The sequence below is a fragment of the Schistocerca gregaria genome, chromosome 8 (genome assembly GCF_023897955.1).
Source record: "Schistocerca gregaria isolate iqSchGreg1 chromosome 8, iqSchGreg1.2, whole genome shotgun sequence".
Lineage (NCBI taxonomy): Eukaryota > Metazoa > Arthropoda > Insecta > Orthoptera > Acrididae > Schistocerca > Schistocerca gregaria.
In genome coordinates, this window is record NC_064927.1 from 84,941,238 (window position 1) to 84,967,424 (window position 26,187).

General features: G+C 45.6%; 1 protein-coding gene across 1 annotated transcript in view; it reads right to left on the minus strand.

Annotated features, from left to right (window-relative positions):
• Positions 1–26,187, minus strand: part of LOC126285291 (protein qui-1) — a 1,482,105-nt gene that overhangs the window by 639,684 nt on the left and 816,234 nt on the right. The window contains exon 7 of the mRNA XM_049984579.1: positions 4,462–4,666. Coding sequence (XP_049840536.1) covers positions 4,462–4,666 — 205 coding nt within the window. The remainder of the gene's footprint in view (positions 1–4,461; positions 4,667–26,187) is intronic.

The window sequence follows — 26,187 nt, forward strand, 5'->3', positions numbered from 1 at the left end:
TATTGTGGCAGCCTGCGGCGACATTACACCAGATGTACTGCGGCGTGTACGACATTCATTACGTCAGAGATTGCAATTGTATGCAGCAAATGATGGCCACCACATTGAACATCTACTAGCCTGACATGTCGGGACACACTCTATTCCACTCCGTAATTGAAAACGGAAACCACGTGTGTACGTGTACCTCACCCCTCATGGTAATGTACATGTGCGTCAGTGAATAAGACCAATAAAATGGTGTTAGCGTGTGGACTTAATGTGCTGTTCCAATCTCTTCTGTACCTAAGGCCCATCACCGTTCCGTTTGGATCCCTACATAATTCGGTGCTCTCCCATACACACGATCGAACAGCGGAGGAGTGGTACTCAAGCGTCAACTTTAGGTTACAATATCTCCGGATGTAATTAACATTTTACAATAGAACAAACGGCAGTGATGACGTATTTGTTTATATGTTCAGATGTGCTAACAAAACTAACGGGGTTCCATTTAAAAAAAAACGTAGGTTTGTGTTAAAAAACATACTTCCGTGGATTTTGTACGGTTTGTATTAACCAATTACACTAGCCCCTCTCCTCACGTTCGGTCTGTAGAATCGATTCGTCAGTATTTGGTGTGGTTTACGAAATATATCCAGCGGTAATGTTAGGTGACTCACCCTGTATACTGACTAATATGTTTCGTTTGTATGAATCAGTGTTTCTACATATCAAACAATAAGAGCAGAAGGCTCAAACTATAATGGGAACTGAAAAACCATAGTATAAAGGGAAAAAATAACGCAACTACGAAAGTGTTCAGTGCCGTACCTTCTAAGTTAGATCTGCTGCCAACAAATCTTTAAAGTTAAAGCAACTACTTAAGCATTTGCTATTAGAAAAATCAAGCTAAACTTTATATGAATATCTAAATCAACACAAATAATGTTGACAACTCCGAATTAATGTAATGATCTGGAACTTTATTTTCTGATTTGAATGTGTTACGTTTAAGCCTTCTTGCTCTGACACACACAATTATTTGTCACAACATTATCTGGTGCTAGGATAATTTTTAGTTGTAAATAAACACATTTTATCATGACTGATTCTTCACTTTACATAGTCTCTATTTTCTTGGACAAAATTTTTAAATTTTCTTGTTAGTTTTCTTGCAAATGTTCAACAAAAATAGTACTCAGTGGGATTACAAAGGAACACGTGCGCGTCTCAAACTGGGTAATGCAACCGTACAGTAGGCATGATAGTTATATGTTGTTGGTTTTTTGTTCCTTCTAGAAGTGGTTACGTCCGACTGGTGTCACACAGCGAACGTGTGTTTGTGTAAGCAGACTCCGTGTATGTCTCTTTAAAAAAAAAAAAAATTGCTCTTACACATGATGCTTATCTGTTATTATTTCTTTTTTCCTAGCGATGTTGGGGAGATATGAACCCACACCTGGACTGTCTCCGCGCGCATCTGGAGAGGGTTGTGGGGTACCAGCATCCACAGCCAGCGTCGTGAACACACGTGCCACCATCACAAGCGCTCCATCAGCCTGTGAAAACCTGCCGGCCACACCGGTTCCTCAGCTCGTCCTATTACTGAGCACCAGCTGTGTTATTCTACAGGATTATCTTCTGCAGTGATTCATGTCGTACTTGGAAACAGGGTCTCGTAGACACAGATCGAGAAATCACCTGGTTTCTATTATCCTAACCAGCTCCTGTGTCCACATCAGCGTGACTGGGAAATGGAAATTTCCAAAATCCTCGACGACCCACGATATCATATATCTGCCATAAAATGTAATGCAACGCTATGTTGTGATTTCACAAAATATGGCGTTTTCACTACAGCTGCTAACCGTTTATAGTGGGCGAATTGGCACCGTATCACGGGGCACCTTGCTTGTTGAGTGGTATGTGAAATACATCAGAATTAAAATACAGACCCGATTATCTGAATCCCAAGAATGATTCTCCGGATTTCTGTGGTTGGACATTCACATACATGTTTGTGATTATTACGTGAAAGTCTTTCACGTATCTCTCTTCCAGGAGATGTAGTTAGGAGAAATGGCTGTATAAATTCCAAAAATCCCGACAATACTTGCTTCGCTTCACCCCTTCCGGCCCCGAGACAAAAATTTTGAGAAAGATGCTCCGCGCAAGAGTAAATATTATACACCCTATATTCGTGGGTATAATAAACATGATGGTACAGAATTCCCCATAAAACTCACGGACGCTGAACAATATGAGAGTCACATTTTTGTACACGGCCTGGAGGAAAACAAGCCTGACGAAGCACGATGTGCGGAATAACATTGAGCATAGCATTGTTGGACCTCTCCACTTTTCCCAGTCTGGTGGTCAACCTGAAAAACACGCAGATTTGTTGCTCCTCTGTAACGGCACTTAGCCAACATTACTGTTGGATCAAGTAACAGGTCCTGCAAAATTTTCCGTAATTGACCGAACATGAGGATTCATGACATGTGGTTCAAATGGCTCTGAGCACTATGAAACTTAACATCTGAGCTCATCATTCCCCTAGACCTTAGAACCTAACTAACCTAAGGACATCACACACATTCATTCCCGAGGCAGGATTCGAACATGCGACCGTAGCGGTCTCGCGGTTCCAGACTGAAGTGCCTAGAACCGCAGGGCCACACCGGCCGGCTTTCATGATACGTTTGTTCTAGGTATATAAATCCGTCTTATACGAACAAACGATACATAGAGCACCAATGGTATTTGGAGAGGTCTGCTAGGTGCCTGTGCTTTGAAACAGCATACACCCATAAGCCAGAACAATTATCACCCCTGGCCACCTCGACGTTGGATGCGGTGGCTATGCGGATACATGGTGCGGTAACAGAGGTATGTAAGCTGTGCAGACATGGACGGCGGATCACCCTATCGAAGATACGGCCTGAAAATAGGGAAATACACTTTGACAAATGACAGGTTATTATTACACAGAGTCTGTTCAAATGGTTCAAATGGCTCTGAGCACTATGGGTCAACTTCTGAGGTCATCAGTCCCCTAGAACTTAGAACCTAACTAACCTAAGGACATCACACACATCCATTCCCGAGGCAGGATTCGAACCTGCGATTGTAGCGGTCGCGCGGTTCCAGACTGTAGCGCCTAGAACCGCTCGGCCACCCCGGCCGGCCTACAGAGTCTGTGAACGAGTATCTTGAAAACGGCGAAACTTGTCAAATATTTACGTGCTACGGTCGTGAGCATCTACGGAAAGAGGTAGACGGACAGTGAAAATACCACTAGGCGCTAAATGGCTGGATGCCCACAAACATCACAGAACGTAGAGTTCGGAGGCTTGTTTGCTCCGTAAGGTATGCTGGAACTTCTGCCGAAATGCTGGTGAAAGCACAAGTGTTTGGAGCACACTGTTCATAATACAGTGATGAACATGGGGCTCTGCTGCAGACAACCCCTACGTCTTCACATGTTGACTCAACAACATTGTCAATTACGGTTGTAAAGGGACAGGAAGATTGGGATTCCACAATCGATCAATGGAAACGTGTCGGCTCATTGGGTGAATCACGTTTTTGTTACGATAGGTCGCTGGTAGTCTCCACAAACGCCGTCATCGAGGTGAACTGCGTCTCGAAACGTGCAGCGCGCCGTGGACGCAGGCTGGCGGGAGCAGCATTATGCCGTGGCGGTCATTCTGCTGTGGTAGTAATGGAAGACACGCTGACAGCTATGAACCACCTGCATCCCTTCGTGCTTTACGCCTTCCCCGACGGCAATGTCACCTTTCAGCAGTATAACTGTACGTGTGTCAGAGCCAGAAGCGTGCTACAATGGTTTGAGGAGCATTTAGTGAAGTCCCGTTGATGTCATGGCTGCCTGATGTAAATCGTATAAGACAATGTGGGTCTTTATCGGACGCCGTCACCGCGTACGCAAATCAGGGGCCCGTTATTTACGTGGATTACGTGAGATGTGCGTAGATACCTAAAATATGTGATGTATTTCGCTCCAAAGACGGACAAACAACCAATTAAGCTGGTGGTCATGATATTCTGGCACATCAGTGTGTATTCATAACATGTAAGTTATGAAATAAAAACTATCAAACACAGGACTCAGCTACAATCGCAGTAGTCCAATATGGAGTCTCCGAAGTTCCGTTTGTGACGTGGCAGTAATCTCGCATCTCATTTGCCGCGTTCCTATCAGAGAAGGAAAATATTTGATATGTTAATTCTTCCATTTTTGCCTGGAAATTTTCCTAGATACGTATAATTTCACGTTTTGACGTTACAAAAATCGAATAGTTCCATCTCCTCGTTCTCTCTCACGTCCAGTGTGAGGACGGCAGGAACTGACGTGGAAGTGCAGCGCAGATCTGAGACCAGGAAATGTGACGAAGCAGATGCACAGAGACGGCAGAAGCCCAGAGTGCGTGTGAGGAGGTCGGCTGAGCTACTCACGCCAGGTAGACGCGGTTCTCGTTGGGCAGCGAGGCGGCCAGGCGGTCGCGGAAGTTCTTGAGCTGCTCGCGCTGCGGGCCCGGCGGGTCCTGGAAGTCCAGCGGCCCCGCCCCCGCCCCCTCCGCCTCCCACTCCTCCGGGGGCGGCAGCTTCTCCCAGTCTCGAACCACCGCCAGGATGCGGTGCGCGGTGCCGGGCGCCAGACCTGCGAGCACAACGACACACTCTCGTCAGTCTCTCAACAGCAATGGCGTTCCATCTGCTGCTAGCCGGGCTGCATTTATCGCATCCCCCGGTCTTAGTTCAGTTCTTCTAACAGTGGGAACCTGACTCATTACTTCCTTTTCAGATGTATCTCACTTGACTACTGTAGTACACGATACTTAGGACAAGCAAAGAACTTGATGCCTAAGTATTTCATAGTGACGCCTTTGTGTTTTCGGAGGTTTTATACGCTGTCATGCACTGAGAAAAGATGTTTGGGTCTGTATAAGAGGTTATAACTTTATTTTGTATTTTCTTTATGTGTAAGTCCACGTTAACGATCTAAAAAAAAAATACATGTATACTGTGTACATAATAGTTTCATCATACGAAAATGACTAAAATGTTTATTAAGAAATCATGATGGTAAAAAGTAAGATTGTATACTGGAACACATTTGGCAATTGTCATTGAATATACTTTGTGTGTGGAATAGCTCACAGTCAAAATATACAACAAAATAGTCTATGATAGATGTAAGAACCGGCTGATGAAGATTTCAATGTTTACCATAAAAGTACAATAAAAAGACTATTTTCACACAATATGAAGTTATCATTAATTATTTATGGTAATATTAAATAATTCAGCACATGAGAACTTCCCTAGAATTCTCTCTGCACAATAAAAGTAATTTCAACAGCTTTTATCACAAAGAGATAAAATATAAAAATTTTTTAAACTTGTAAAAGACTAAGGGTGAGGGGCGTCTAAGTCCGCTAGACACTCTTGATAGTTTTGTACCCGACTATTTATAGTGTAGACGAAATAATAAGCCACATCAATGGGAAAAATCACTGTTTTAATCGTTTATCAAAACTGAAGACTTAAATATATTTTTTTCCAGTTTGATATAATGGAAGCTGTTTCCAACCGTGGATGCAGTGCAGTTTACATTTCCAACTGCATCGAAACGAAAGCACCTAGTGACATTTATCAGTTTGCTGCATTCTCAATGCATAAACTATAAGTGTTCATTATTCACTTAATAAATTTCACTATATTCAGTATGACGCCAAAGAATAAGATTTATTTCTCTCCTGTCAAGGTGCAATTAATCCCGGTCATCCTGTTGAATAGCCCTTGGCATGACTAAAGCTACAAATAAATAGCTGGACAGGAAGGAAGCTTCTTAAATATTAAAGTCCACAAATATACGTACTTAGAGCTCACTTACTGAATAATGTTAATGACAGCGAAAGCATGACAAAGCCTACATAAATCATGACAATGAATATAAGTATAGATCTAGCAGATATTGCCGAGATACCTGAGTTAGAAAACAGGGTTCACAAGCAACAGACGATCAGATGACCAAGAGAGAAGTACACGGGTGAACGCGAAAACCACAGACAGTGTTTCGGAGATTCTTCAGGGATATTTATGAATGTTTTGGTGTAAGAGTTTTGTGGTTTCCGATGGTTAGTACACATTAAGTGTATTATGCACAAACTGGCGAATGCAACCAAACAGTTTTTTAACCCCTCCACTGCCCTTTGTGTTTGTATTTCACTTGAAATATCTGCGTAACAATTGTATATGTTGCGTGTATTCTCTGTAAACAGACATGTTCCATTCCTTTAACTCAGACTAACGTAGACTACGACATTGCTTTGTGTACACATAGTATCGGTATGTTTACTACTAAAAATCCTTTGTCGTATACTGATATTCAAGACATGCTCTACACATTATTTAAGTAATGACAAATGTAATGTGGTGGCTTAAACCGTTTTAAATGTTATCCATGAAAATGGTCCATGACTGAAACCGGTTGATACTTGGGTTTAAAAGCAGCTGATGGCCGAACATGCATTTTATATATCATAAGAAAGCGTAGTTCTCCTGGTAGCCTTGATAAATTAAGATCGTTATCTGTATCTTAGGTGTGTGACCTTATCTACCGAATATTCCCTCATTCCGATTACTTTGTTTGCCTATGCTATCAGTGTCTTGCCACACTACCTTAGACACTGGAAGCTGTGAACCATCTGGAAACTGAGTGATGATATGCATTGATCATCCAGAACTTTACGACCGCCGACCTACTACAAACACATCCAGGCGACAGCGGCGTTACCTGGTGAGAAACAACTGCTAGTCAGACACACCCACGATGCACTTAGGCCGCCCGTTGTGACCGAGCGCTTCTAGGCGCGTCAGTCCAGAACCGCGCTGCTGCTACGGTCACAGGTTCGAATCCTGCCTCGGGCACGGAAGTGTGTGCTGCCCTTAGGTTAGTTAGGTTTAAGTAGTTCTAAGTCCAGGGGACTGATGACCTCGGATGTGAAGTCCCATAGTGCTCAGAGCCATTTTTGATGAACTTAGTATCAGTGAGCGTACTGTCATTGTGTATAATGGGGAAGACGCGGGATCTATCTGAGTTTGATCGAGGGCAGATTGTGATAGCCCTGAAGCTCAGCACGAGAATTTCGTAAGCTGCGCGACTTGGGCTCTGGTGAGTGTCTTCAACACGTGGCGAAACCAAGGTGAAACTGCGTCCGGACGTCGTGGGGATCGGTGACCATTCCTTATTACGGATGTCGGACGTCGTGGGCTGGGCAGACTGATAAAATAAGACAGCTGGTGAACTGTGGCGGAACTAACATCAGACTTTAATGCAGGCCAGAGTAAAAGTGTCGTAGCACACAGTGCACCGAACACTCCAAACCAGGGACCTCCGCAGCCGACGACTCATAGATGTGTCAATGGTGTAACCACGTAATCGGCAGCTACGACTGAAATTGGTACGTGGCCATCGGCACTGGATGCTTCCACAGTGTCAGAGCGTTGCATGCTCTCGCGAATCCCGATACCTTCTTCGTCATGCCGACTGGAGGGCGCAAATCCGTCGTCTTCCAGGGGAACAGCTACTTGACACTTGTACAGTGGGACGGATACAACCAGGCGGCGGCTCCATTATGCTCTGCTGAACAATCACCTGGACATCCATGCGTCCAATGGAGTTCGTCCAAGGCACCATGACAGCCAAAGAGCATCGTACAGTGGTTGCAGCCCATGTACACTTCTTCACGACTATTATGTTTCCTGACGTTAGTGTCATTTTTCCGACAAGATAATACGAGATGCCACAAGGGCAGGAGTGTGATGAAGTTGTTCGAGGACTACAGTGGCGTGCTCCAGTTGATGTTCTGGCCCCGTATCTCGCCAGGTCTGAAACCGGTCGAACACATCTGGGTGTGATTGACCGTGCCGTCAGAACTCATCGCTACCCTCCACGGGGTTTACGGAAACAAGGCGACTGATACGTGCAGATGTGGCGCCAACTCCCTTCCTCCGGGACCTACTCCTGTGCGGCCGGCTGCTCAACTCTAGTTGACGCAGGCCGGCCGCGGTGGTCTCGCGGTTAAGGCGCTCAGTCCGGAAACGTGTGACTGCTACGGTCGCAGGTTCGAATCCTGCCTCGGGTATGGATGTGTGTGATGTCCTTAGGTTAGTTAGGTTTAATTAGTTCTAAGTTCTAGGGGACATGACCACAGATGTTAATTCCAATAGTGCTCAGAGCCATTTGAACCATTTTTTTTAGCCTCGTGTAAGGAGGAGAAATGCGTACCACCACGTTTCCGACTTTGATAAAGGTCGGATTGTCCCCTATCGCGACTGTGGTTTATTGTATCGCGACATTGCTGCTTGCGTCGACATCCAACAACTGTTAGCAGACTATGGAATCGGTTGGCTCAGGAGGGTAATACGGAACGCCGTGCTGGATCCCAACGGCCTCGTATCGCTAGCAGTCGAGATGACAGGCATCTTATCCGCATGGCTGTAACGGATCGTGCAACACGTCTCGATCCCTGAGTCAACAGATGGGAACGTTTGCAAGACAACAACCATCTGCACGAACAGTTCGACGAAGTTTGCAGCAGCATGGACTACCAGCTCGGAGACCACGGCTGCGGTTACCCTTCAAGCTGCATCAGAGACAGGAGCGCCTGCGATGGTGTGCTCAACGACGAATCTGGGCGTACGAATGGCAAAACGTCATTTTTTCGGATGAATCCAGGTTCTGTTTACAGCATCATGATGGTCACATCCGTGTTTGGTGACACCGCGGTGAACGCACGTGTATTCGTCAGCGCCATACCTGCGTATCACCCGGTGTGACAGTATGGGGTGCCAATGGTTACACGTCTCGGTCACCTCTCGTTCGCATTGACGGCACTTTGAATAGTGGACGTTACATTTAAGATATGTTACGACCGGTGGCTCTACCCTACATTCGATGCCTGCGAAACCCTACATTTCAGCAGGATAACGCAGGACCGCATGTTGCAGGTCCTGTACGGGCCTTTGTGGATACAGAAAATGTTCGACTGCTGCCATGACCAGCACACTGTCCAGCTCTCTCACCAATTGAAAACGTCTGGTCAATGGTGGCCGAGCAACTGGCTCGTCACAATACGCCAGTCACTACTCTTGATGAACTGTGGTATCGTGTTGAAGCTGCATGGCAGCTGTACCTGTACACGCCATCCAAGCTCTGTTTGACTCAATGACCAGGCGTACCTACGCCGTTATTACTGCCAGAGGTGGTTGTTCTGGGTACTGATTTCTCGGGATCTATGCACCTAAACTGCGCGAAAATGTAATCACATGTCAGTTCTAGTATAATATATTTGTCCAATGAATACCCGTTTATCATCTGCATTTCTTCTTGGTGTAGCAATTTTAATGGTCGGTAGTGTATTAGGTTCAGTGTAAGTCACGGACTGTCTACAGCCCCTTGGCGGTGTCAAAAGTGGCTGAGGAGAGGGCTATTCACATAATTTATTTTGACTGTGACAAACTGAATGATTAGAACCTATGGGTAAGCTATCTGTAGTTATGTATTTGTAATTGCTTTTGAACGGAACGCTCAGAACCCGAGACATGCTCTTACTTGTCCGCTTGCTGTGGATGACGTGGCGCGACCTCATCTGACAGCGCAGGTGGAGCAGTTCTTGGAACGAGTGTGTATTCGGCGATTGGCTTTTCGTTCGACTTGAAACGCATCGAGCACGTTTGGGAAGCGCTGGAAGACGTACTGCAGTACGTCAAGACGCACCAACGACCATTTATGAGTTGTCAGCCGCGCTGGTGGGTTAATGGAACGCCCTGCCACAACAACTCGTTACCGATCTTGTGGCCAGCGTCCGAACACGTTGTAGAACACGCACTGTCTTCGGAGGTGATCACACATCCTATTACAGACCATGTTCTGTACTTTTTTAATGACGAGGAGTCCATCAGAATAAGCCGTGATAACTGTGTAACTATTGTGTTTGAATATAAGCGCCATTTCTGTTCGTTTCATTGCGTATTTCTTTCGGTTGCCTTTATACCGCATTTAGCAGTTCTTTCTTTGTATGGTCCCAGTTTCATCAAGTTGTAATGCTTGCCAATGGACTATCACTCGTAAGTTACTCTCGTCAAGTCGTGCATTTCATAGTGTAAATGTAAACGACCTTCTGGATAACGTAGGACGTTAAGTGAGGCTTTTGGTGGATCATGCTGTCCTATGCGGGGAAGTCGCAACACGTAAATTATATAGGAATGCAGGCAGAACTGCAGAGGAGCTGTAGGTATAGAGATTTATATTTTATCCTCAGCATAAACAATAAACGAATTTATCGGTTGCCTATAAATAGGCAGAAAGAGTCAATACTTAATGATTATACGATTGCAAAACAGTGATTGCATGGAGTCATATCCACAAAATATGTAGTAGCTTGCGTACGGAGAGGTTTACTCGTAAAGTGGGACGACCACACAGAACTAATCACAGGAAAGGGAGATGCCATACTGAATTCACTGGGAGAACCCTCATGAAGTGTAGTCTACCCAAATACGAGGCAACTCAGCAAAGCCTCGTTTGACCATTACTTGAATACTACATGTCATTCTGAGATTATCAACAGATAACTTTGATACAGGATGTAGAGAAGACTCAAAGAAGAGCAATGTGTTTCGTCACAGGTTAATCTGCAAAGCTCTAAAGCGTGATGGAGATGTTCAGACGACTGCAGTGGCTGCAAGAGAGAGTTTGTGAATCACAGTGTGGTTTGGTGTTAAAGTTCCGAGTGCGTACGTTCCTGGACGAGTCGACCAACACGTTGGTTTCTCCTACGTGTGCACGGTCGGCTCACGTTAATGTCACTATGTTCCACGTAAACTGTTCGCATGCTGCCGTAGTTAAAGTATACTGGGCATGCCAAAATAGTGCTGTCCATAGCAGGCGGCGAGGGAAGTGTGGTGCACCACGGACCAGATGTCAGGGGCGAGTGATGACTGCAGACCAGCGTATTGGCAAGTAGACGTGCAATTCTTGAGCAGGTGATTACACAGACAAACCAAGAGGCTACCAGCATTGTCTTGTCAACGAAGGTTCAGGGGAGGTTGCTGCTTATGGACCTTGAAACGTCTCTGTGAAATCGTTTCATAAGGCACTTGTCGAATTCGGTACAACTTATTCGCTTTACTACCTGATTTTAGCTCAATTCATGAACTCTTCCAGAAAGACTGAGTACTCAAATAAGTCCTCCTGAATATTATATGTGTGTCTTAATGTGGGGTTTCGGTTTTGTTTTGTGGGAAACGCTGAGTTAGTCGTCGTCTGCTGGGAGCAGACGATGTTGCTTCTCATTCGAAGGAGAGCACAGGATGACCAGCTTAGGTTTCCAATACCAGAACAGAGAGGTTTAGCCATCTTAGTCGAAGGTTGTGTCGGAGGCTGTTTTTGTGTGTGAGATTGGTGACGGAGGGCTACCCCTCTGGTAGCTTCAGCTGCACGAGGAGCTAGGTAATCACGAAAGAGAAAGCGGCACGCTTCGGTGAACGCTTGGTGAGCACGGATCATAGCTCTTAAGAGGGGTTTCAGGTGATATGAACCAGACTGAGTTAAGACTTCATTATGTTTGTAAGTATTGAAATAAGAACTTCAGCTTAACTCAAGCGTATGAAGCGAGTCATTTTTCCGAATGTGCCACAATTATATTGCTTTAAATAGGCGATTTTTGGTTGTTTGAGTTAAAAGTCTGGAAGTTACTTCGTTCATTTTGAACAACGATGAAGTAGAATTTCAAACGGTAAATCTGATTAGGAAAATCTGGTTCAGATCACTTCAGCCGTACGCGAGTGCAATACTGCATCGAAGCTAATATGATTTTTAATCTTATATTTTGTGGAAGTTGCTTTTTTCTTTGTGCGTCGATTTTGTGCCACGTGTTTGGCAATCAGTGACCCTTCTGGTCCATCAGGGCACCGCAATAGGCTTTATTTTAACATTTTGCTTCTTTAATGAGCTTTAATTTCTACAAGAATATCTGTTCTTTCGTGCGCTTTCTACAAAGTAACACAACAGTTGATTCGGAATGCACCACGTGCTCTAGTTCGGCCGTTTGCAAGCAGCAGACGCAGTTAGTATGTTGAATAATTATCGCACAGCCTCGTGCATTGGTTAAACCTCTGTGCAGAATAGTGCATGCGTAGAATCGTAATGCGAATCTCACTGAGATATTTTTATTGTATGAATGCAAAGGAGATGATAGTATCATTGTCTCCCGCCCCCGTTTCCTGTGTTTCTTCTTGCTGTAGTTAAATTGTGCTCTGTTACATTCTCAAGTAAATCTTACTTAAATATTTCTAGTCAGGCACCAGTTATGTGTAGTTAGGATGTGCAACCAAATACTTAGATACAATAAATAATCTACGTAAAAGATAAATTCTGTGGTGTTGATCTTACCCTCTTACTCTGATTTCTAATCCTGAATTAATGAAGTTGCTTCATGCACGACATGTAGTGCTATTTTTATGGCTACTTAAAGAAATTTCCATACTTGTAATTACATTATTAAAGTAATAATTTTCCAGTTCCGTTTTTTCCTAAATGGTTAGGAAGGGCTTAGGCTGGTGGCGACCCTGAATTTCTGAATTTTTATCATTATTTGTGTGAGAGAAGCAGCTAAAAATGCAAGATAACGTATTTGGCTCGATGAGAAACGTCATGAACACAGAAATACGTGACAACCTATAGTGCAGGCGCCTATCTTATGAACCGATGGTGACCGCTGTTCATTGGTAACGAAGGCTACATCTGGCCCGCCAGTACCGCAAATGGGCGCCCTACACCTGGCCGTTTAAGATGAATCATACTTCGTGCTCCGTCGGACTGACGGCCGTTGGCGTGTACGGCGTAATACATCTGAAAGAAAACACACTGCAACAATCGTCGGAAGGGTCCAGACCAGAGGAGGGAGTGTTCTGATCTGGGGAATATTTTCGTGACATTCCCTGGCGATCTTGTCACCCTGGATGGCACAATGGGTCGACACAAATGTGCCCCTATCCTAGGGAACCACGTCCACCCCTAAGTGCAACTCGTTTCTCCTCGGCATGATAGCATTGTGTCATACAGCTCACAGTGTACGCACGTGGTTCGAAGAGAACCAAGTTGGATTCACCGTATTCCCCTGGACACTAACCTCCCTCAACTTAAACCCAATGGAGAATTTGTAAGACCATCTCGATGGGGCTGTTCGCGTCGTGGATCCCCAACCGAGAAACGTGGTGCAGATGTCCACGGCACTGAAGTTGGAAGGGCTCGACATCCATGTCGGTAATCTTCCAGAACCTCACTACCTCTCTTTCTGCACACCTCGCAGCGGTGCTCGCTGCAAAAGGCGGTTATTCTGGCTTTTCACAGGTGCTCACTTTAATCAGAACGGACAGTGACTCTCTCGAAATGACAATGAACGTAAAATTACAGATTCCAGCTCGCTCGGATGCTAACCTACACTTGTTCTTCCCGCGATCTATTCGAGGCTCGAACGAGCAAGAGGAGAAAGGAGAGCCGTTCACAAAGTACCTTCCGCCAATCTGCCATACGTCAGACGATTACTTACGAATAGCAGATGTAGATATACCGGTTGATCCAAAAGTCAGTATAAATTTGAAAACTTAATAAACCACGGAATAATGTAGATAGAGAGGTAAAAATTGACACACACGCTTGAAATGACATGGGGCCTTATTAGAACAAACAAAAGTATTGCTAGACGCGTGAAAGATCTCTTGCGCGCGTCGTTTGGTGGTGATCATGTGCTCAGCCGCCACTTTCGTCATGCTTGGCCTCCCAGATCCCCATACCTCAGTCCGTGCGATTTTTGGCTTTGGAGTTACCTGAAGTCGGAAGTGTATCGTGATCGACCGACATCTCTAGGGATTCTGAAAGACAACATCCGACGCCAATGCCTCACCATAACTCCGGACATGCCTTACAGTGCTGTTCACAACATTATTCCTCGACTACAGGTATTGTTGATGAATGATGGTGGACATATTGAGCATTTCCTGTAAAGAACATCCATCATATTTGCTTTGTTTTACTTTGTTATGCTAATTATTGCTATTCTCATCGGAAGAAGCACCATCTGTTGGACATTTTTGGACTTTTGTATTTTTACAGTTCTAATAAAACCCCATGTTATTTCAAGCATATGTGTAAAATTTGTACCTCTCTATCTACATTATTCTCTGATTTATTCAGTTTTCAAATTTTTGATCACCTGGTAGTTAAAAATATGTTAACTATGAACGAGGCTGGTAATAAGTAATTAAATACTTTGCTTATGTTTCTTCATCTGGATGAATAATAACGGAAATGGCACTAACATTATTTACGCTTAGCTAAGTTAGCGTCTACTGCCACCGCGTTTCACCCGGGGTCGCGTGTATAATGTGGAAACAGAGTCGGAGCGGGGACTACGAAAGTCGGCGCTCGAGCCCTTGTCGATATTCGAAACGCGTGAGTCCCCGGCGCTACCTGCGCGCCGCTGCGACCCTGACTAACGACGTCGTTACGGCCGCGGTCGCTGGTCACCCGCGCTAGGCTACAACACGCCGGCTTCGTTCGCAGGGCACAGGTCTCCCTACACTCTACACAGTGCCAGCTAGGCCTCCACAGCGGATGCCCGGGTAGCCGCTACTTGCGTATTTCCGTGACGTCTGTTCTCTTGGCTATGTTCATCACTTCTCCATGTTTGCAGCCTGTCTCGTTTCTGGGTGTCCTTTCGAGATTTCCTACGAAGGTCTAATGAAAGGCGAGTTATTTTCTGGACGTGACGACCCATCCCTAGTGAGTATTTCGGGCACGTCATGCACGGATGTGTGAAAACATATGACCTCTGCCCACAGCGTGCTTCAGACACGTGACTGAGCGGCGAAAGAGACGAATTGGTATTCATTATAACGAATATACGAACCGAAAAAGGGGAAATACACTGATAAAAGCGATTCTGACAAAGCGCACACGACCTATTCTAGAGTACTGCTCGAGCGTTTGGGATCCCTATCAGGTCGGATTGAGGGAGGACATAGAAGCAATTCAGAGGCGGGCTGCTAGATTTGTTACTGGTAGGTTTGATCATCACGCGAGTGTTACGGAAATGCTTCAGGAACTCGGGTGGGAGTCTCTGGAGGAAAGGAGGCGTTCTTTTCGTGTATCGTTACTGAGGAAATTTAGAGAACCAGCATTTCAGGCTGACTGCAGTACACTTTACTGCCGCCAATTTATATTAGGGATCGTACAGAGGCATATAAGCAGTCATTTTTCCCTCGTTCTGTTTGAGGGTGGAACAGGGAGAGAAGATGCTAGTTGTGGTACGAGGTACACTCCGCCACGTACCGTATGTTGGATTGCAGAGTATGTATGTAGATGTAGATGTCGCCCTGCTGCTGGAAACGAGAATCTCTGAAACGGCGAATTTGGTCGCCTATTGACGTACTACTGTCGTGAGAAACTATGAAGATGGTTGAAGGAAGGTATTGGACGACCACGTCTCACCACTGTATAATCCAGGATAGACTGCGATCTGTGGTAGGTCTGGGGACAGAGTACGATGCTGGTGCAGCACAATTCTTTTGAAGCACGTCGTTCAAAGGCCATTGTTGAACACAGCCCCCTACGTGTTCCTGTGTTGACCCAACGACACGGTCAGTTATGATTAAAGTGGCCACAGCATCAGTGAGTTTTCATCGTGGATCGATAGAAATGTATCGCCTGTCGGATGAATCGCATTTCTTGTTAAACCAGATCGATGTCTGTGTCCATCCACGCCATCCTCCAGGCGAAAGGCTACAGGAAACATGTACTGCGCCACAGATGCAGACCGATGTGGGCGGAATTATGCAATCTGGAACATCATGTCGGACTTCCATGAAACCTAGTTGGTAATGGAATCATCATGACAGCAATGAATTACGTGAACATTATTGCGGACCACCTGCATCACTTCATGTTTGAAGTCTGTCCCTACGGCGAAGAAATGTTCCAACAACTGTCCATGTTGTAAGGTCAGAGACGGCCGTGCGGTTCTAAGCCCTTCAGTTTGGAACCGCGTGACCGCTACGGTCGCAGATTCGAATCCTGCCTCGGGCGTGGATGTGTGTGATGTCCTTAGGTTAGTTAGGTTTAAGTAGTTCTAAGTTCTAGGGTACTAATGACCTCAGAAAGTAAGTCCCATACTGCTCAGAGGCATTTGAAACATTTTTTATGACCACGTGAATGTTTCCCAGAAATTAACGGGGCCACGTCCAAGTTGTATCTGGCTCGCCGTACAGGTGTCAAGAAGCTGCTCCCCTGAGAGACGACGGATTCTCACCCTAACCTAAGGACATCACACACATACACGCCCGAGGCCGGATTCGAACCTGCGACCGTAGCGGTCGCGCGGTTCCAGACTGTAGCGCCTAGAACCGCTCGGCCACTCCGGCTCGCAGCGAGATGATAGAGGCTAGCACTAGCGGGGTGGTTGCAGGAATCTGGAACATTCTATAATAATTAGTACTGCACTACTTTAATAAATAACTTTTAGTTAACTTTGTTCTGATACTGCACTCCAGGAACATGCCTAATACCAACTATCTTTCTTGAATACAAATGACTCATTACCAAACACTAACTGGATCATAGTACAAGTAAGATAACACAATTCTGCTCTTGCGTGCGTAATATATGCTCGAAATAGGGCCTGCGAACCAAGCGAGCTCAAGGCTACTCTAATCTGACTTCGCTCACGACCTGTAGGTGACTCCAGCGTGGTGTCTAACGTTGACACCACAGTATTGTGTCTGAAAAGTGGAACAACAATACGCTATTCAACAAGTGGTCATCAATGTATTTCGATGGCTTATAGGTGATTGAAACATAATTCTTTATTGAAAAGAGGTTTCGGTCTTCATACATTCTTCAGCTAACTGAACGTTCTTTACGAGTATAATAACCACTCGAACAGGCGAAACACGATTAAAACAGCAGACGGAAATAAACGGATGAAGAAATATAGCTTTCACGTTATTCAACACTGCATTGCGTACCTTCATATGGGGAGAGGTTCGAACACGTAACGCGCCCATGTACAATGTCGAACACAATCGTTTTGGTGATCCAGCTTTTATGTTGTGAAAACTCATGATGTTCCATGAACATAATGACCTACGGAGCTTTGAACACAGTACACTCACTGGTCAACCTTTCTGTGACCCTACACTTATTTCCCACGTGTCTCCTTTTAGAGGTGCATTTAGCTCTGATTCATTTTGCAGGATGACAGTGCGGGACGGCATCGAGCAGCGCACGTGAAGGAGCGCTTGGACTGGTCTACCCGTTCAACAAACTCACCACAGCACTCGTCGAACACCAAACAAGTCGTCCCGTTTTCGAAATGCTCGTGCCGAGCGACCAGCCCGTCAAAATCTCCCCTCGGCCACATTCAGACAGATCTAGCGCCTTAGACATTTTACACAGGGCAGCACGCTCACTCACATTACATGCAACGTGCGTGCGTCTGACTACCAGTCATTCCTGCCAGATGACCCTGCTATCGCCTGGACGCGTTAATATTGATATTAGTTACGTGGCCATAATGTTCTGGCTGAACATTGTAAATTTCGACTTGATACCATTCCCCATTCCTGAAAGAAAGCGGTCGTAACAGACACACGGTCAACAAAGTTATGCTACACTACTGGCCATTAAAATTGCTACACCAAGAGGAAATGCCGGTGAGAGACGGGTATTCATTGGACAAATATATTACACTAGAACTGGCATGTGATTACATTTTCACGCAATTTGGGTGCATAGATCCTGAGAAATCAGTACCCAGAACAGCCACCTCTGGCCATAATAACGTCCTTGATACGCCTGGGCATTGAGTCAAACAGAGCTTGGATGGAGTACAGGTACAGCTGCCCATGCAGCTTCAACACGATACCACAGTCCATCAAGAGTAGAGACTGGCATATTGTGACGAGCCAGTTTCTCGGCCACCATTGACCAGATGTTTTCATTTGGTGAGATATGTAGAGAATGTGCTTGCCAGCGCAGCAGTCGAACATTTTCTGTATCCACAAAGGCCCCTACAGGACCTGCAACATGCGGTCGTGCATTATCCTGCTGAAATGTAGGGTTTCGGAGGGAGAAGATTCGCGGGTCGTAACACATCTGAAATGTAACGTCCACTTTTCAAAATGCCATCAATGCGAACAAGAGGTGACCGAGACGTGTAACCAATGGCACCCCACCCAATCACGCCGGCCAGTATGGCGATGACCAATACACGGTTCCAATGGGCGTTCACCGCGATGTCGCCAAACACGGATGCGACCATTACGACGCTGTAAACAGAACATGGTTTCATCCGAAATATTACGTTTTGCCATTCGTGGACCCAGGTGCGTCGTTGAGTACAACATCGCAGACGCTCCTGTCTCTGATGCAGCGTCAAGGGTAACCGCAGCCATGGTTTCCGAGCTTATAGTCCAAGTTGCTGGAAACGTCGTCGAACTTTTCGTGCAGATGGTTGTTGTCTTGCAAATGGCCCTATCTGTTGACTCAGGGATCGAGACGTTGCTGCACGATCCGTTTCAGATGGATATAATGCCTGTCATCTCGACTGCTAGTGATACGAGGCCGTTGGGATCCAGCACGGCGTTCCGTATTACCCTCCTGAACCCACCGATTCCATGTTCTGCTAACAGTCATTGGATCTCCAACAACGCGAGCAGCAATGTCGCGATACGATAAACCGGAACCGCGATAGGCTACAATCCGACCTTTACCAAAGTCGGAAACATGGTGGTACGCATTTCTCCTCCTTACACGAGGTATCACAACAACTTTTCACTAGACAACGCCGGTCAACTGCTGTTTGTGTATCAGAAATCGGTTGGAAACTTTCCTCATGTCAACACGTTGTAGGCGTCGCCACCGGCGCCAACCTTGTGTGAATGCTCTGAAAAGCTAATCATTTGCATATCACAGCAACTTCTTCTGTCGGTTAAATTTCGCTTCTGTAGCACGTCATCTTAGTGGTGTAGCAATTGTAATGGCCAGTAGTGAATAAGAGTTCCGTTTTCGCCGACTGACCAGCGGAACTCTAAAAATGAATTCGAGGCTGCAAGCACCACTGAGAAGACGCGCATGGGAAAGGAGAAAAGTACAGCAATAAAGCTGAGTGGTGTGTGTGCCGTGTTCAAGACATTGGCGGTCATTAAGCACATGCAACATTGTACCTTCTCACGTAATAACAGCTGGACCACCAAAAAGATCATTTGGGCGCACGCTCAAATGACGAGAGATGAGAACACATAACGCACCTAGGAACAGTAATCAGTAAGTAAAATCAAAGTTACGCTGTGGTGCCGCGTGGTCTGAGGCGCCATGACACTGGTTGCCACGCAGGGCACAGCAGCAGTAGGGAGCGTCCACTGGAGTGGACTGAGTACATTTTCAGCCAAAGGGATGATTAGAAACAGCAAAGAAGCGACATCAACAGTTGTCCACAGCAGTGGTGAACTGCACCACAGGGTTAAAAGAATTATCATCGAAAACCAATGAGGAGGGTAAAATGTTTTGAAATGTAAACTATTGCCAACTAATACAATTTCCATTTCCAAGAGATGGAAAATAGTTATGTCATAAAAGAAACTTGGGTCATTTACAAATATCATTTGTGCCACGGTGGATGAACTTCCGTTTCAAAGTACAAGACAATGAACGACTGACGAAATATGGCTGTAAATTATAAGAATATGCAGAACGTTACTCGCCGAAAAACTCTATAACTTGATAATTAACAGTATCCTCCAAATTGCTTTGTTCAGCACTTAAATATGCAGAACTCGTAATATTTACGAACGCTGGATTAGGGGGAGAGGGGTGATTATACCGGACCTGACAACGCACTGATTTTGACTTAGAATAGTTCATTAGGTTAGGAAATTAGAATAGGAATTAAGATAGAAACCTGCAGCGGACAAAAGTACTGGCCTGCCCTGTGCCAGGGGCGCGTTCACCGGGGTTAGCTCGGTGAGCAAGGCACACAAGTAGGTTTGTATACACTCCTGGAAATGGAAAAAAGAACACATTGACACCGGTGTGTCAGACCCACCATACTTGCTCCGGACACTGCGAGAGGGCTGTACAAGCAATGATCACACGCACGGCACAGCGGACACACCAGGAACCGCGGTGTTGGCCGTCGAATGGCACTAGCTGCGCAGCATTTGTGCACCGCCGCCGTCAGTGTCAGCCAGTTTGCCGTGGCATACGGAGCTCCATCGAAGTCTTTAACACTGGTAGCATGCCGCGACAGCGTGGACGTGAACCGTATGTGCAGTTGACGGACTTTGAGCGAGGGCGTATAGTGGGCATGCGGGAGGCCGGGTGGACGTACCGCCGAATTGCTCAACACGTGGGGCGTGAGGTCTCCACAGTACATCGATGTTGTCGTCAGCGGTCGGCGAAAGGTGCACGTGCCCGTCGACCTGGGACCGGACCGCAGCGACGCACGGATGCACGCCAAGACCGTAGGATCCTACGCAGTGCCGTAGGGGGACCGCACCGCCACTTCCCAGCAAATTAGGGACACTGTTGCTCCTGGGGTATCGGCGAGGACCATTCGCAACCGTCTCCATGAAGCTGGGCTACGGTCCCGCACACCGTTAGGCCGTCTTCCGCTCACGCCCCAACATCGTGCAACCCGCCTCCAGTGGTGTCGCGACAGGCGTGAATGGAGGGACGAATGGAGACGTGTCGTCTTCAGCGATGAGAGTCGCTTCTGCCTTGGTGCCAATGATGGTCGTATGCGTGTTTGGCGCCGTGCAGGTGAGCGCCACAATCAGGACTGCATGCGACCGAGGCACACAGGGCCAACACCCGGCATCATGGTGTGGGGAGCGATCTCCTACACTGGCCGTACACCTCTGGTGATCGTCGAGAGGACACTGAATAGTGCACGGTACATCCAAACCGTCATCGAACCCATCGTTCTACCATTCCTAGACCGGCAAGGGAACTTGCTGTTCCAACAGGACAATGCACGTCCGCATGTATCCCGTGCCACCAAACGTGCTCTAGAAGGTGTAAGTCAACTACCCTGCCCAGCAAGATCTCCGGATCTGTCCCCCATTGATCATGTTTGGGACTGGATGAAGCGTCGTCTCACGCGGTCTGCACTTCCAGCACGAACGCTGGTCCAACTGAGGCGCCAGGTGGAAATGGCATGGCAAGCCGTTCCACAGGACTACATCCAGCATCTCTACGATCGTCTCCATGGGAGAATAGCAGCCTGCATTGCTGCGAAAGGTGGATATACACTGTACTAGTGCCGACATTGTGCATGCTCTGTTGCCTGTGTCTATGTGCCTGTGGTTCTTTCAGTGTGATCATGTGATGTATCTGACCTCAGGAATGTGTCAATAAAGTTTCCCCTTCCTGGGACAATGAATTCACTGTGTTCTTATTTCAATTTCCAGGAGTGTAATTACTGGCACGTTTGTAACGCTGCAGGCAGTAGAGACTAGTCTAAGTAGTAATATAAGGTAGTAGTAGATTTGCTAATTAGTAGGTCTGCCCATTCAGCTAAACAATACTGTCTGTAGATTAGAACAAAAAATGTATATGCTGTACTAAACTAATGTATGATATTATGACCCACTAATTCATAAGGTGGTGGGTTTTATTGTATAAAGATTATATTGTTGGAACGCTCCATAACACACAACAGTTAAATACAACAGGAAATAGCTGAATTGCTTATGGGGGTGTCTTGTGCGTCTTCCTTCACGCGATTCTTAAATCGGTCACTGGACTGAAACACCGAGAAGGAAATATTGTGCGTTTCTAGCTCATTATCATCCAGGTAAAAGGTGCTGTCATACCGTTTTGAAAGAGCTGCAGAAATATTCAGTGTGTTACAAATAAAATTATACACTTATGAGCAAACGCAGTATCCTGTGACTAAAATATCAGTGAGTCACAGGTGGAATCAGTGACCTCCTACTAACGCCTGCATGCAGCAATTTGTGAGCGTATGAAATGAAATGGTAACATAAGTCATAGCTAAGACAGATGTGAAACCTTTGATTCATTGGTATGGTAGTAGGGAAATGCAGACACTCTACAAAAGATGTTAGTTAGGAAACACTCGTCGAACGCATCCTAGAATATTGCTCAAATCGTTGGTGCCCACAGCAAATACAAGTAACAGCGGACCGCCGATTATGCTCACAGTGCTCTTGAACTCAGAGACAAACGCAAAAGATATGCTGAAACGGTGGTAGAAGTCTGAATACACTGATCAGCCAGAACGTTATGACCACCGACTACCATTCATAGAAACCCGAGTCACCTGAGGAGGAATGACTGCTGGTCAGACGCACGCACGGTGTACGTCGCATCTGTGAGAGCGCTGTCCGTGTACAGAATGCGGAAGGCGTCCGATCTGTCTGAGACCGACCGAGGGCAAATTCTGATGGCCGAGAGGCTAAGCATGAGCGTTTCGGAAATTGTACTACTTGTCGGGTGTTGGAGGTGTGCTTCAACACTTGGGGAAAGCAAGGTGAAACCACGTCCGGACGATGCGGGATTGTGCAGCCACCCCTCATTACAGATGTCGGACGTCAAAGCTGGATAGACTGATAAAATGGGACAAGCGATAATCTGTGGCGGAACTTACACCGGAATTTTATGCTGGAAAGAGCACAGCTGTCGATAAAATATCGATATATCTAAGTCATTTCAAATAACTTCCCACCGACATATCGATTTACCAATATCGAAAGTACAATGTGGTGCGCCGATATTTTTATTTTATATTATATTTTTTCGAAATTTTCGGTAAATATTTAAATTCGTGCTTTTAAAATAATAGTAAAACGTAGTTTTACTTTCACTGTGTGAAGGAGTCTCACTACTTTTTAAGCTTTCATCACTTTCAGTCTTTCTCTTTAACTGTGTGAAGCAAGTATACATACACAGATCGCACAATAACGAAGTCAGATCGCACTTAGGGGGGGGGGGGGGGGTCAATGGCCTAACAAGATGTCCTATGAAAAGACATAGCAGACCAGTTGCATTAAGAAAACAATTTTTAACGCAACGCTAGTATGCTATTTTTTCACGTTGGCATTATTCAAAAACAGTTGCTGAAACTGATGAACAAAAATCTAGTTTTGCGGTGTGGGCGGTGACGTAATCGGTGCTCGGCGCTCAAGAAAAACTGTAACGTTCAATTTGCATTGTTGGCAGTACGACTGCTATTTCGCAGATCTGAACCCGACCGAACACATCTGGGATATGATTAAAATTGACGTCAAAATTATCCCCCCCAACACCACCCCGGAATTTACGGAAATTAGATGGCTTGTTCAAATGGTTCATATGACTCTGAACACTATGGGACTTAACATCTCAGGTTATCAGTTTCCTAGCCTTAGAATTAGTTAAACCTAACTAACCTAAGGATAGCACACACATCCATGCTCGAGGCAGGATTCGAACCTGCGACCGTAGCAGCAGCGCGGTTCCGGCCTGAAGCGCCTAGAACCGCTCGGCCACAAACGCCGGCAGGTGACGTGCTGGTAGATGTGACTGTTCAGTGTACAGAATCAGCGTTGAATGAGTGTTTGCAGCCAGGTAAGAGGCACTCCCGTAGGGACTGCGAAGAGACGATTACAGTACTTAGGCCGGTATTACGCTATCATATTTCATCGACAAAGAAATGTTATCAAATGATCGTCAGATTTTTTTTGAAAAAGACCTTTGACATGTCGTTAATCGGAGTATTACACTGTCGTCATATTTTTCGTCAAATTTCAAGATGGCGGAGAAAAAGAAAACATACTTGGATGAAACCCTAGGTATTAAGTCTAGATAGTAAAAGCATTCAGTAAAATTTGTTAGGAGAACTGCAAGTGGAGGAAGTCAAGTCGTAATATATTAAATTACTTACGAATGGATGAGAGTGTATTTCAGCACTTCGTCTCTAAAGTGGCTTCTCATATTACAGAACAGAATACTCTCTTAAGATGTTCTATATGTGCAGAAGACAGGCAAACTGTGACACTGCTACTTTTTGACAGATGAGAGAGATTAAATGGTTCAAATGGCACTGAGCACTATGGGACTTAACGTCTAAGGTCATCAGTTCCCTAGAACTTAGAACCAATTAAACCTAACTGACCTAAGGACATCACACACATACATGACCGAGGCAGGACTAGAACCTGCGACCGTAGCGGTCGCGCGGTTCTAGACTGTACCGCCTAGACCCTCTCGGCCACCTCGGCCGGATGAGAGAGCTACTCTAGTTTACAACACAACACTCGTGTATCACATTGCACACTTACCGAAATAATTCCAGAAACGTGTGAAGCGATTTATAAAGCACTGAAGGTGGAATATGTGAAGTTAAATAAATGCTTAATATACTGTATGGACAATAAGATTTTTAATTTTGAATAATTTAATAAACTGAATTGGTGTTCCTACAACTACAAAATTAACAAAAAGTACGAAAGAGATGAAGCGCTTTCTAACTTGTGGCATCCGCTATTGAAAAATAGATAAAGCAGTATGGAAAGCTTTTAGAGTGTGATCACATCATCTATTCGTGCTTGCTAAAAAGCTGCCTGGATGTTTCCAGATATGGACGTGGATGGCTGTGTCTGTGATCGTGGACATGAAGTCGCCTGCAGCATTTTCCATCTGCCCATCAACACACAATTAATAGCATTCACTGTGTCCCTTGCTCATCCCCCTCCCTAGCCGAAGTAAGTTTATTAAAATAAAGAGTTGAAGGAACCAACCAACTTCCAATAAATGTTTACAAACACTCTACACAGACGTCACATAACTGTAGCAGTGAACAGAAGACGAACGACGTTTATGATCAAACTTACGGCGACCATATGTGTTTGACGACAGCCGAGATTTGACAAAGTTCCCCATTACACCATAAAATTTCCCTGACATAAATATTTGGCCGGCCGCGGTGGTTTCGCGGTTCCAGGCGCGCAGTCCGTTAGGTTTAAGTATTTCTAAGTTCTAGGGGACTAATGACCATAGCAGTTGAGTCCCATAGTGCTCAGAGCCGTTTGAACCATTTTGAACCATAAATATTTGACATGTCATATTTGACAAATAAATATGATAGTGTACACAGAATAACCGACGCAGTCATTCTTGTGCGGCCAAATACACGAACGCAAGGAGATGAAATGATTACAAGGCCCAATAGCGCAAGTGACGCACGTAACAGTGGTTTGCAGAGGACCGACGTAGATGCTGTAGCGTTACACTACTGTGGACGAGGTATTCGGCCACCTAAAACTGGTACGAGGTGAGGTGAATTTGCTGTGCAGCGGGACGCCTGCGTTTGACATCAGGGTACTTAGCTGGACGGCCCACAGCACAAAGGCTGCGTGGTGCGTGGTGGCATGAATAAACCCCAGAACTTGTGGACAGCGGTGTCTCCGATAAGCCGTCGGCACAACGGACGAATCTTACGACCTACATAAACAGCACAGACTGGCCAAGGCACCGACATATTTGAAGCCAAGTGAAAACTTAGCCGCCATGTTCCGCAGTTGGTAAGTACTATTTGTGTCCAGGATCACATGTCCGTTTTTGTTACACAATAGCGTTAGATGCTGCCACTCACGGAAACGACGGGTTTCTGGATATGATCGCCATAAGCAAATGCGTTTGCCTGATACTATGTGATCTTACGAGTGATATTTGTGATGTGCGAACTGCTGCATTATTTCGGTGTTTTCATTATAATGTAAAAAAGCAAATTTTTGTAATTACCGTCATATCTTTCCGTGTAGATACTGGCGCATTCGTTTATAGCTTTTACATTCGACTATTTTTCCTTGAAATATGGGTACTGCGTTGCAGTACTGACTGTCGGTACCGGTATTCATAGTAAAAGCAAATGAAGAGTAAACTAACAGTTAGAGAAAATGGTTCAAATGGCTGTGAGCACTATGCGACTTAACTTCTGCGGTCATCAGTCGCCTAGAACGTAGAACTACTTAAACCTAACTAACCTAATGACATCACACTCATCCATGCCAGAGGCAGGATTCGAACCTGCGACCGTAGCTGTCGCTCGGTTC